Genomic DNA, 13,802 nt, shown 5'->3' with positions numbered 1-13,802 from the left:
TGCCTGCAATTCAAAACACACTTTCCCAGAAGAAAGCTCCACTGAATACACTGGGACTTAATTCTGAAAACAACATGCCTAGGATTGCATTACAAGATTTGGGCAGCCTGGAAAAATGACTTTTCTTGCACAAAATTTCTACCATGTGTGCGCTCTCTCTCTCTCTCTCTCCATAGTATGTGTCCAGATCTTTCTCCCTTCTCTTAAAAGAACTTTACATAACAGAACTTTAAAAAAAAAAGCAGGGAGAGATGATGTTTATTCACATTGGTACAAGCCCATCAGAAACACCCACGGGCTGACAATCAGACAGAAAAGATGGAGATTTAAGCCGTCCTTTACATTTTGCACCTGCTACTTTCAGACCCGTCCATTCAAAGCCAGTGTCCACCCTTTCCCACAGCCTTGCTCTTCTTATAGCACAAATATTTTAATGGGCACAGGGAGGGGAAAGAAGAAGAAGAAGAAGAAGTCACTTTTGCATTTCTGTTGCTCAAGAGGCCTGCGTTGCCCCTTCCATAGCAACAACAAAAATATATAATAGTGAGTGATGTCTCAGACCAGGACAGTATGAGGAATACTGTTTACAAGGGAGAGAATGTGAACATATGGGGTCATTAGAATATGCAGTTGTGATGGGTAAATAAAGAGAACAATGGAAGGGGCAGGGAGGGAAGTTAAAGATTATGAATATATAGTTCTATTCAATGAAATGTTAAAAAATTGCAATGGAAAAATATAAATAAAAAAATTACAAAAAAGGGAATATTGTTTACAGTACTAGCTGCTGCGCCTCTAAAAAGGTAGAGCTGGAAAAGGGAAACCAAATGACCAGGAAACTGCAGCAATCCATTACGAGGAAAAACTACAAGATTTAGGACTTTAGAAAAAAGAAAGTCAGGACACACAATAGAGGCACATAACGTAATGTACGGTGTAGAAAAAGTGGATGAAATATGTATTTTCCCCCACTCTTTCGTAATTCTAGAGGCCAGGGTCATTCAACGAAGCCATATGGTGACGGCAAATTCAGGACAGAAAAAAGAAAAAGACTTCCTCACATTGTTGAACTACAGAGCTCACTAGAATCATAGAATTGTAGAGTTGGAAGGGACCACGAGTGTCATCTAGTCCAACGCCCGCAATGGAGGAATCTCGCTGCCCATCATGAGGCTCGAACCCACAACCCTAAGATTAACAGTCTCCTTATCTTCTCTAGATTGGGGACAGACAGAATCAATTGCACCGCCCATTTGCAGACCACAGCAATAAGTTCCATCAGCTCAAGTTTTTACCATCCCATTCTGCTGTGGGAGATGGAGAGAACACGATGCAACTCTGAAAATACTTCTTTAAAAAAAACACCCTCCTATCCCCCACACACCCAAATAAATTCAACCAGAGCAAAATAATCTATACCAATAGCCTTCCAGCCACAATCTTCCCAGTCCACTTGTTCCTTACTACAACAAGATGTGGTGCTCAAAAAGGCTTTAGAAGGGAATTGAGATAAATTCATGGAGGAGAAGACTATATCTGTAGCTACTAGTCAGGATGATGACTGCTCCCTGCGGGATTAGAGGCACGGGTGCTTCTGAATTCCAGCTGCTGCAACAGGAGAGGCCTAGGGCGGTTCTGTTCTCCTTGTGGGGCATCTCAAGGACTTTGGGCTGGCCGCAGGATCCTGCGTTTGATAGGCCTCTGGTGCTTATTCTGCTCCTGAGCTTTGCAGGGTGAGTGGGCGGTTGTAACAGGGTAGAAGGAAGAAACGCTGCCTTCGCTGTGCACCTCTGATCTGAAGTACAGGGGAGCATAATACATCCATTCTCTTGTTTCCACTCCCACAGCTGGCAGGGAATGTTTCCACAAAAGTGAGAAAGAGACGAGTGTTCGCACTCTCTGGGGAGGTTGCAAACAGTCAGGGAGGGAGGGGACTGCAGGCTTGTGCCATACAGACCATAATACAAGGCTTCCTCCACCAGCCCGGCTACAAAACCAGCTCCGACCCGCAGGGCTCCTTATAATCTTAGTGTTTTGAAGTGATGTTAACGGGAGCAACGACACTGCGCTGAGCGAGTGGGTTTTAATAATGTTAAGCATAAAGATTATGCTAATGGCCTCGTTGGCTGACGTGTGCTTATTCTGGGATGCAGTTTGAAAGAGAACGTCGGTGGAGTCAAAGACCAAATTCAACCCCCTGCGCGCACCCCCTCCCCTCCGGCCGACATCAACCGGTGCTCCCAAGACTGCCAGAATAAGTCTTTGGTTTTTGAGTGGCTTGTGTCAGGCGTAGGTTGTCAGCAAAAACAATAAAGCACTCAAGTAAATAGTTACTGACGGAAACAAACCGCAGCTCGGGCCTAGTGGTTTCAGCAACGCTTTCCAGGAGGTCTTGCCCCGATGAGGCAGTTCCAAGGACTGGATGTCCCCATCTTCCCACCCCTAAGGCTCCTCGTCTCCCCCCACAGTCTCAAACTGCGGCTGCACACAATTCATCTCTGCCCCACTCTTTTCATTGCTCTGTGCGTTCTTGGAGACTAGGGAAGGAGTGGAGCTGGTCGCAGCAGGAAGTGGGGACTCCCTGGATTCTTCAGCAGCCTGTCTTCACTCTGCCTTTTGGTCCCCCTCCCCTCCAGCCTCTGCTTCAGCCTCAGAGTCTGCACTGCTCTCTGCCCCAGACTCTTCCTGCTCACTAAGCCCTGTTACCTCTTCAGTTTCCAACACCTCCTCCTCCTCCCAGTCTGCTCCCTCTTCTCCCTCTGACCACTCATCGTTGTCCCACCACCAATTCCCAGGCTCTAAGCCTTCTTCCCTTGGGGGTTCCCCGGCTGGTTCCTCCCACCACTCCTCTGCAACCAGCCAGTCCATGACATCTTGCCAGGGGTAATCCCGCCTACAGTAGGGCTGGGTGATATATTGTCCAAAACTGGTTTGAAGTCCATATTGCGATATCAGTTTCATAATTTTTGACCTGGCGATATATTGTGAATCATGGTGTGTGTGTGTGTGTGTGTGTGTGTGTGTGTGTGTACTTTGCAAAAATCACAATGTGGGAAAAACCGCGAAGCCAGCCAAGGCTTCTCTCTGCCTGCTCAGCTTTCCATTGCCTCCAGTGAATCACAAGTGCAGGTGCTGGCAAAAATCGTGATGCAGGAAAAACCATGAAGCCAGCTAATGCCTCTACATAGCTCCATCCTTATTTCAGACATTGTGATGTATCAGTATAAAGTGTTACCTTGGGTTACAGATGCTTCAGGTTACAGACTCCGCTAACCCAGAAATAGTACCTCGGGTTAAGAACTTTGCTTCAGGATGGGAACAGAAATCGCGCGGCGGTGGTGCGAGCCCCCATTAGCTAAAGTGGTACCTCAGGTTAGGAACGGCCCCGATCCAGTATATCTGAAGGAGCGCCTCCACCCCCATCGTTCTACCCGGACACTGAGGTCCAGCACCAAGGGCCTTCTGGCGGGTCCCTCGCTGCGAGAAGCCAAGTTACAGGGAACCAGGCAGAGGGCCTTCTCAGTAGTGGCACCCGCCCTGTGGAACGCCCTCCCACCAGATGTCAAAGAGAACAACAGCTACCATCTGAAGGCAGCCCTGTTTAGGGAAGCTTTTAATGTTTGATGCATTACTGTATTTTAATATTGTGTTGGAAGCCGACCAGAGTAGCTGGGGAGGCCCGGCCAGATGGGCAGGGTATAAATAATAAATTATTATTATTGTTGTTGTTATTCGTTTCAGGTTAAGAACAGACCTCCAGAACGAATTAAGTTCTTAACCCATATTGCTATGTTTAGCTGGTGATATATTACAGTGCTGAAAAACAGGTATCGCCAAGCGCTCGTGTTCAGCGTTCCTGCCCCTCCCAGAGGAACTGCAAGGATGATGTGTCCCTTAGGCCAAGAAAGTTCAGTCACCTGTAGTGTCCCTGCCTACTCTGACAATGGGGCTCTAAAGGCGCAGGGATTTGTGCAAGCCCTGCTACTGAACCTGAGGACTGAACCCAGGACCTCAAGGCTGGCTCTTTCTGCCAATGAGTTATGGGTCTTCCACCTGAACATAAGCAGCGTTACCTTAAGCTGCCAGCTCCTGAGAGTCTTTTCTTTTTTTTAATATCATATGGTTTTGTGAGAGCCTGGAAAAACAACAGCAAGAATCTAGTGCTACAGGCAGACTTGCGTAAGATGCTTGGGGGATTTCAATTAAAAGCCAAGCCGTCCAAATTTGGAGATGCCAAAACAAGACAAAATGTTTTAGTCTTCCGAACATTTCTGCAGCATGTGCTTTGCTATTTATACCAGAGAACATTTTTTTTTTCTTGGGCTAACAAGCATATCTTAGAAGAGAGCTCCTTCCCTCAACTCTCTCCTGGTCACAAATCAGCAATATTCACCCAAAATCAGCAATATTCACCATAAAATAATTGAAGGTCAATCTGGATAAGGAAAGTGTGTAACTGGGCTGCAGGTTTAATGCAGCGTGCTGGAGATTTATTGATTTAAAAAAACAAAAAACAAAAGTGACTTAATGTACAAAGCATTGAAAGTAAAATTGCTTTGTAAGCTTGCACAACACAAAACAGGTGTTTGTTTGTTTGTACCCCAGCGTCCAACACATATAAAAACAATAAAATATGAAACATACAGAGCGGCCTTCAGATGTCTTCTAAAAGTCAGATAGCTACTTATCTCATTGACATCTGATGGGACAGCCTTCCACAGGGCGGGCGCCACTACCGAGAAGGCCCTTTTGCCTGGTTCCCTGTAACCTCACCTTGCTGTGAGGGAACTGCCAGAAGGCCTTTGGAGCTAGACCTCAGTGTCTGGGGAGAATGATGGGAGTGGAGACACTCCTTGGGGTATACAGGCCTGAGGCTGTTTAGGGCTTTTTAAATGAGAAGGGGCGCTTTATGGCCTAACATCAAGAGAATGAGATGCATACAAACTGCAGAGATTCACAGTCCCTCCAGCCCTCTTTTTCATCTGGAAACAGCATTTCGCCAGTCCAGCTTTCCTCAACTTTGGGTCCCCGGATGCTGCTGGACCACAACCTCCATCATCTCTGGCCATGCTGGCCGGGGATGATGGGATTTGTAGTCCAACGGCATTTGCGAACCCAGGGTTGGTCAAGGCTGCGCTGGGCTACATAGGCAAAAGGTCGAAGGCAGCTCTGCATGTTTGCTACCCGTTCCGACTTAATCCACACAACAAAGCTTTCAGTATGTAGCACTTACCGTTCCTACTAACGGATACAAGAATCCTGCACCCACGCTGGCTCGGATGTCTCTGATGGGCAGGATGAAACCAGAGGGCACCCCTTTCTGTTCTGGGTCGTGAGACAGCGACAGGTGGGTTTTCGCCATGCAGATAGGCAGGTTCCCAAAACCCTGGATGATGGATTGAGGAGACCACAAGGAAGAGCAAGACAACTTTTGAACAGGCTGCCAGTAAAACATTATGAAATTGCTCCAATTAAAGTGCACTCAACTCTGTCATGCCTTGATTTAAAACACCTGGAAGGCCAAGTTTGCCTATGCCTGCTGTAAACCTACTGAACTGGGAGTATTCTCCATTAACTCAATGGAGACTTACTTTTGAGCAGATGTGTTATAGCAGGCATAGGCAAACTCAGCCCTCCAGATGTTTTGAGACTACAACTCCCATGATCCCTAGCTAACAGGACCAGTGGTCAGGGATGATGGGAATTGTAGTCCCAAAACATCTGGAGGGCCGAGTTTGCCTATGCCTGTGTTATAGGATTGCACTGTTAAATCTGGCTGCAATCCTAAACCCTTCATGTATAATTTCTGCTGCAACAGAGCACTGCTACCCCAAAGGGAAACTAAAAGACCCCCTAATGATGCCATTTGCAGTTCTATGAAGATAATCTGCTAATTGCAAGTGCTTTTGCCAGGAGCCAATATGGACCTTGGGCTTTCTAAAACAACAACAACACAACAATTTCATCCCAGCGATTTGGAAGCAAAGTTTCAACTGAGATACTTAACTGGAGTTGCGAGTGCCGTAACTTTAGTTTATTAAGGAGCGGTGAGTAAGCAGCAGTAAGCAAAAACTCCAAATATGTTTTTTAAATGGACACGCACACGATAAAGTGCAAACAACTTTGCATATCATTGGCCTATGGAATTTTAACAAGGAATGCTTTTGCAGGGAAAACCTTTTTTTTCAGAATTTACAAATGCAAATACAAGCTACAAAATGTTAACATCCTTAACTAAGGCAGTCTGAATTTGGTGTCAAGAAAAGCCGAATGACATCCCACTGAAATAGGAGAAGATACAAATTAAGTTTACAAGCTCATAAAAAGAATAAGCCCTAATTATCAGCATCGTATCAGAGAGAGAGAGAAAAAGCAAGAATAGGCAACATGCCAAAATGAAGCCTGTTTTTTCTGAAGAAGCATTTTCTAGGCTTCTTTCCTAAGAAATTAATTAAGGCAGTCTTGGTAGCTGCTGACCAACTCAGGCTACGTGCACAGGAAAAATCAGAACGTGCCCACAAAAAAATCCAAACGTAAGAGCCCAATCTTGCAAGGATGTTTTACTAGCATACCTGCTTGGTGTACAAAAGAATCTTCTGCTCTGCTTCTGGCAGCAGTTCAACGTCCTTTGCCCCGTAGATCGTCTGTGCAATAATTCTTATCTTGTCTAGAATTGGAAGCTAGAAAGACAGGAAAGGGAGTGGGGAGAGAGAGTCAGTCCAATTCCTTCCCTGCCGCCATGGGATGCCAAATCAATAAGGAACGTAGCCAATCATGGTAATCTGAAAGCAACAAGAACACATCATTTTCCCAAGCAGAAAACTTACTGACGAGGGGCTGCACCAGAAAATGGAAGGCTTACCCTGAGTGATGGGGACGGGGAGGAACCTCAGGCCCAGACACAGATGTGGCCCCCCAGACCTCTCTGTTTGGCCCTTTGTACTCTCTCCAAGCCACACCCCTCTCCTTAGATCACACCTCTCAATGGTCCTGCCTTGCACCCTCCTCGGGTGCTTCTGCCTGAATGGACTGTGCCCTTAAACTTCGATAATTCATTTCTCTTGCCCATCGGGATGGAGAGGGGTGTGCGGAAACCAGCTTACTGTGCAAAGGTAAATAATTTACATTCTTTGCTCCACCCACTTCTAGCCCTGCCCACCATAGGAATGTGATCCCAAAAGGCAACGAAAAATATTCCCACCTTTGGCTTTCGTGATTACTAATATGTATTTTAAATTTAAATGGAGGCAGTGAGAGATTTTACTTTCTTGGGCTCCATGATCACTGCAGATGGTGACAGCAGTCACGAAATGTAAAGACGCCTGCTTCTTGGGAGAAAAGCAATGACAAACCTAGACAGCATCTTAAAAAGCAGAGACATCACCTTGCCGACAAAGGTCCGTATAGTTAAAGCTATGGTTTTCCCAGTAGTGATGTATGGAAGTGAGAGCTGGACCATAAAGAAGACTGATCGCCGAAGAATTGATGCTTTTGAATTATGGTGCTGGAGGAGACTCTTGAGAGTCCCACGAGCTGCAAAAAGATCAAACCTCTCCATTCTTAAGGCAATCAGCCCTGAGTGCTCACTGGAAGGACAGATCCCTGAAGCTGAGGCTCCAATACTTTGGCCACCTCATGAGAAGAGAAGACTCCCTGGAAAAGACCCTGATGTTGGGAAAGATGGAGGGCACAAGGAGAAGGGGACAACGGAGGACGAGATGGTTGGATAGTGTTCTCGAAGCTACCAGCATGCGTTTGACTAAACTGCAGGAGGCAGTGGAAGACAGAAGTACCTGGCGTGCTCTGGTCCATGGGGTCACAAAGGGTCGGACACGACTAAACGATTAAACAACAACAATTTTAAATTTATTATTTATACCTCGCCCATCTGGCTGAGTTTCCCCATCCACTCTGGGCGGCTCTCAATCGAGTGTTAAAAACAATACAGCATTAAATATTACTTCCCTAAACAGGGCTGCCTTCAGATGTCTTGTAAAAATGGGATAGCTCCTTATTTCCTTGACATCTGATGGGAGGGCGTTCCACAGGGCGGGCACCACTGCCGAGAAGGCAGAGTCGAAGGGACATCTCAGGCAGGCAAGAATGCTTAAGAGCGGAAAGCAGAGTGTGAGGGACTGGGCTGAGGAGAGGGGGTGCATGTGTGGAGAGGCCTAGGGGGCTATGCCCGAAGTTCCCCAAATGTTTATTTGCTAGGTTGACAGTGTCTGTTACTGCTGCTTAGAATGCATTGCTCATCAGATATTATGAACCACTGCGTATCATTTATGACGATGTGCTACTTATTATGACGCATCGTATTTATATGACAGTTTCTTTCTTTTTTTATTGGATGGATACACACACACACGTTTATTATGATCTATGTTGTAAACCGCCTTGTGGTCTTTTTTTGACCAAGGGTGGTGTAGGAATTCTAAAAAATAAGTAAAATAAATGTCCTGATTCAGTAGAGGCCAGATTCCTGTATCCGTAAGACTGGAGAGGATATAGAACGTTAAAATACATAGGTGCGTGTGTGCATTCTTATTTTTACTCTCCCCTAACCAGTCAAGCCTTCAGAAAAGCCCCATAAGTGCAGCTGAAACACCAGGAGAGTTGCAAGGTATGAGTGGCAACCAAAATGGTCAAAGGCCTGGAAACGATGCCTTATGAGGAACGGCTAAGGGAGCTGGGCATGTTTAGCCTGGAGAAGAGGAAGTTAAGGGGTGATATGATAGCCATGTTCAAATATATAAAAGGATGTCACATAGAGGAGGGAGAAAGGTTGTTTTCTGCTGCTCCAGAGAAGCGGACACAGAGCAATGGATCCAAACTACAGGAAAGAAGATTTCACCTAAACATTAGGAAGAACTTCCTGACAGTAAGAGCTGTTTGACAGTGGAATTTGCTGCCAAGGAGTGTGGTGGAGTCTCCTCCTTTGGAGGTCTTTAAGCAGAGGCTTGACAACCATATGTCAGGAGTGCTCTGATGGTGTTTCCTGCTTGGCAGGGGGTTGGACTCGATGGCCCTTGTGGTCTATTCCAACTCTATGATTCTATGATTCTATGAGTGCGGAAGGGGAGGGGAGCCTCTTGATTCACAGAGGGAACCAAAATTCATTGCAAAGCGGAGGGAGGAAACAGTGGAAGGGAACTCAGAACACTTTGGCCCAGCAAACTTCATTCTCCTTTTAAGCCATCCATCATTCATTAAGTCACTTTTTTTAAAAAAACAACAACAACACGACCACATTATTCCCCATCGCTTTGAGAATGCCAATCAGATTCTGGGCATTCGGAACAAAAAATTCTGTGTCTTCCCAGGGACATTAGAAAGCAATTTGATTATGCCGCTGACTCAAGGGCAAGGAATTAGATTTAGCCTGAGAGCGACAGAGGGGATTGCTGGGTACCTGGCTTGGCTAGCCGTGGAAAGAGAGCCTGCAAGAGCATTTATGATAATTTTGAGGCCCTAAGCCATTCACCCTCCCAAATCAGCCAGTCTTTCCCAAGTCTCCCACAAGCTTATCGCTATGTTCCCCCAGAGCAGGTGTGGGGAACCAGATGCTGTGGAAATGCAAGCTCCCATCCGGCTCCGCAAGCACAGCCAATGGCCCAGATATTTGGGATCTTTAGCGCAGCAGCAGCCAAAGCGACAAAGATTCCCTACTCCAAAGAGTTAAAGAAAAATTCTAAGGGGGGGGGGGACTATTAAAATAGGTGAGCAACAAAGGCTAGGGTCTTTGGGTTTATGAATGAAGAAAACTGGTAATTGATGGGAGCTTATTGTGTACACATATTTTTGCAGATGTATAACTGAAGAAGTGAATAATGTGAAACAGATACATACAGTCGTACCTTGGAAGCAGAACTGAATCCGTTCCGGAAGTCCGTTCAACTTCCAAAATGTTTGAAAACCAAAGCGCAGCTTCTGATTGGTTGCAGGAAGCTCCTGCAGCCAATCGGAAGCCGTGGAAGCCCCGTCGGACGTTCGGCTTCCAAAAATAGTTCGCAAACCGGAACAGTCACTTCCAGTTTTGCGGTGTTTGGGAGCCGAAACATTCGAGAATTAGGCTGATTGAAAACCAAGGTACGGCTGTACTGGAAATCGGAGGAGCAAGATTTGTAACGTGAAAAGCTCCTGTAAAAATAACAAGATTCATTTTCGCTGGAACAACTCTCATTGTGGCAATTTGTAAGCTATATGTTTGCATGGGTTGTTTTCTTCTTTTTGCAAACTCAATACGAGCAGCTCCTGAGTTTAGTGGAAGGTTTAAAATTTATATGAAGAAAGTGCATGTCAGTCCCTGGGATCTTCAGGCTAGGAGAGGCCCTTGTCTGACCCCCCTGGACAGCTGCTGTCAGCCAGAGAAGGCGACACTGAGATGGAGTTGCTGCTTATATCCCTGTGTTTCTCACCCAAGGACCAGAATCGTTGCTAGCCCAGCTGCAGACTCCTTTCCTCAAAATACCTTTTTCTGCATTATAACTCAATGAAGGTCACAAAGGAGGAAGAGGAGTCACACAGGGTTCAGTGAGAATCCTTACCTCCACATTGTACAAAAACTTGAAGTTGCTGGGGGCCAGCGATGCTCTCTGTACAGCTTCGGCCAGAGCCACGGCTCCTCTCCCTGCTTCGGCCCAGTGGGTGCATTTCACAGCATCAAAAGCGCCCACTTCCTTAGCCAACCGGATGACCAGCTGTAGCTCTGCCTCCGTATCAGATCTGCAAAGATATCCATTGATGGAGAGTTATCACTGGGGGGAACAAGTGGATGGTTTTCCTTGGGTCAATGCACCTTAGCAAACAGCAGGAAAATCCAGTGCCTCTTCCTGCACACCCTTTACTTTTATCTGGTATCAGGATAGATAAAAATCTCAGGCCAAGGGAACAGGCATTTGGAAGGGGACGACAGAGGACGAGATGGTTGGACAGTGTTCTCAAAGCTACCAACATGAGTGTGACCAAACTGCGTGAGGCAGTGGAAGACAGGAGTGCCTGGCGTGCCCTGGTCCATGGGGTCACAAACAGTCGGACACGACTAAATGACTAAACAACAAGCTTTCCGGGTCATGTGGCCAGCATGACTAAATCACTTCTGGCACAACAGAACAGCATGACGGAAACCAGAGCACACAGAAACATTGTTTACCTTCCTGCCACAGCGGTACCTATTTATCTACTTGCACTGGTGTGCTTTTGAACTACTAGGTTGGCAGGAGCTGGGACAGAGCAATGGGAGCTCACCCCGTCGTGGGGGTTCGAACCGCCGACCTTCCAATTGGCAAGCCCAAGAGGCTCAGTGGTTTAGACCACAGCACCACCCGCGTCTTGAGCTTTACCTAAGAGATGCTATCACTATACTGAGCCAATGGTGATGTAAACCAAAGAGGGAGAAGCATAGGGAGATTTAATTTTGACTATTAATGCTCACTGAAAACCATTAAGTGCTTAATCCTCATGACATCCCAACCACCACCTCCCACGATTCAGCTGGCAGGAATGAAAAATCACTGCCTGATTAGCGAAGGCATTTTCTTTTATTCAAGGTTGAAAACGAGACGAGAGCAGAGAGCTGCCACAGAACATTTCTCAAATGCACTTCAGAGCAACGTCTCATGTGGATGCACATCACATTTAAGAAAGACACATGCAGGATGACTCACGGATGGCATGGAAGGAGGGGCGGGGACCAGGGAGGAGCAGGAGAGCTTTAATTTGGGCTCACAAACAAGATATTGTGTGGGTAGCTTGCCACCTTTCAAGCGGCCACCCATACGTGGTGGTTTCCTAAAGGAAGGCACAGCCAAACATGGCCCTCCAGCTGTTTTGGGACTACAGTTCCCATCATTCCTGACCACTGGACCAGTTACCTAGGGATAATGGGAGTTGTAGTCCCAAAACAGCTGGAGGGCCAAGTTTGGCCATGCCTGCCTTTGGATGTATCAGGACCACCAAGGCCTTATCAGGGGAAACACCTCATCTGAATGCACCCTTTCCTATGTTACTTGGTATAATAATAATAGTAGTAGTAATAATAATAATAATAATTAATATCGAAGAATTGTTGAGTTGGAAGGGACCCAAGGGTCATCTAGTCCAACCCCCTGCAATGCAGGAATTCTGTGCATCGCCGTCCCTGGGTGGGTTCGAACCACCAGCCTTCTGGTTGCACTGAGCCACTGGGGGAGGTGTTAATAATCATAATAATAATAAGCACGTTGCCAACAAAGGTCCGTATAGTTAAAGCTATGGTTTTCCCAGGAGTGATGTACGGAAGTGAGAGCTGGACCATAAAGAAGGCTGATCACCGAAGAATTTATGCTTTTGAATTATGGTGCTGGAGGAGACTCTTGAGAGTCCCATGGACTGCAAGAAGATCAAACCTCTCCATTCTTAAGGCAATCAGCCCTGAGTGCTCACTGGAAGGACAGATCGTGAAGCTGAGGCTCCAATACTTTGGCCACCTCATGAGAAGAGAAGACTCCCTGGAAAAGCCCTGATGTTGGGAAAGATGGAGGGCACAAGGAGAAGGGGACGACAGAGGACGAGATGGTTGGACAGTGTTCTCAAAGCTACCAGCATGAGTTTGACCAAACTGCGGGAGGCAGTGGAAGACAGGAGTGCTTGGTGTGCTCTGGTCCATGGGGTCACAAAGAGTCGGACACGAATAAACGACTAAATAACAACAACAACAATATCCATATAAATGGTGCTTTCCAGCATTCAAAGCACATCATGTGCATTATCTTGTTGCCATCCTTACAAAAAGCCTGTACAGTGAGACAGCATGATTACCCTCCATTTTACAGATGGGGCCGGGGAGGCAGGCCATTATCGAGAAGACCTTGTCTCCAGTCACCAATCTCCATACTCAAGAGATAAGACACTGAGAAGGGTTTCAGATGTTGATTGCACTGTCCAGACAAGTTCATATGGGAAAAGGGGGCCCTCTAGGTATGGGGGCGTCCTGAGCCATACAGGGCTTTAAACGTCAAAAGCAGCACTTTGAGTTCAGTTTGGAAACCAAATGGCAGCCAGTGGGACAGAACTGGTGTTAAGAGATCCCACCTCCCTATGTTCTTTAAGCACCTGCCTGCCACGCTGAGCACTAGCTGAAGTTTCCGAACCATCTCCAGTGGCAGCCCCAAGTGACAACAGCCCTGCAATCATATGCTACTATTTCATTGCAGTTCCAAAACAGCAGTCTGAAGTAGTGCGAGTCTCCTTTACCGCTTTATTTTCCTGCATGGATAGGCAGGAACTTTTAGCTCTCTTACTTACTTGAATGCATTGACAGCTACGACGACTGGGATGCCAAAGGTCCTGGCGTTTTGGATTTGCTTACGCAGGTTGCTGCACCCTTTCTCCAAAAGTGGGAGGTTCTGTACGAAAAGGAAAGGGGGGAAAAAGGAGAGAGTTTGTTTGGGGATGAACAAGTGCTAGGTAGCTTTTTGCAACTTGCCAGCTCCCAGTACAGCTGTTACGGCATCTTTAGCCTCTTCTTTCGGAAGCATATTCTCAGGATCACTTAAATAATAGAACAGTAGAATTGCAGAGCTGGAAGGGACTCCAGGGTCATCTAGTATAACCCGCTGCAATGCAAAAATCTCAACTAAAGCATCCATGGCGAGATGGCCACCCAACCTCCGCTTAAAAACCTTGATGGAAGGAGAGTCCACAACCTCTCGAGAGAGTCTGTATGAATCTGTCCATCTTCTTGGCCAGTTAAGAAAGTTAACGTCCAATTGTGAAGGATTTTAAGCTGCTTTATCAACTGCTCTATCTAACGTTGCTTTTTC

The 13,802-nt window shown here is 46.5% G+C and overlaps 1 protein-coding gene across 2 annotated transcripts in view; it reads right to left on the bottom strand.

The window, feature by feature from the left end:
- The window catches only part of MTHFD1 (methylenetetrahydrofolate dehydrogenase, cyclohydrolase and formyltetrahydrofolate synthetase 1), a 73,855-nt gene that overhangs the window by 8,289 nt on the left and 51,764 nt on the right, over positions 1-13,802 (bottom strand). For both annotated transcript variants that reach the window (XR_014529215.1, XM_083517449.1), the window contains exons 23-26: positions 13,285-13,385; positions 10,548-10,725; positions 6,573-6,680; positions 5,234-5,386 (exon numbers count right to left, since the gene is read on the bottom strand). Coding sequence is in view for 1 of the 2 variants with exons in the window: in XM_083517449.1 (XP_083373575.1) it covers positions 5,234-5,386; positions 6,573-6,680; positions 10,548-10,725; positions 13,285-13,385 (540 nt within the window). In the remaining variant the exon portion in view is untranslated. The remainder of the gene's footprint in view (positions 1-5,233; positions 5,387-6,572; positions 6,681-10,547; positions 10,726-13,284; positions 13,386-13,802) is intronic.

Source organism: Podarcis liolepis, assembly GCF_965112155.1.
Source record: "Podarcis liolepis genome assembly, chromosome: 1".
Lineage (NCBI taxonomy): Eukaryota > Metazoa > Chordata > Lepidosauria > Squamata > Lacertidae > Podarcis > Podarcis liolepis.
This window is presented reverse-complemented; position numbering and strand designations above follow the sequence as displayed.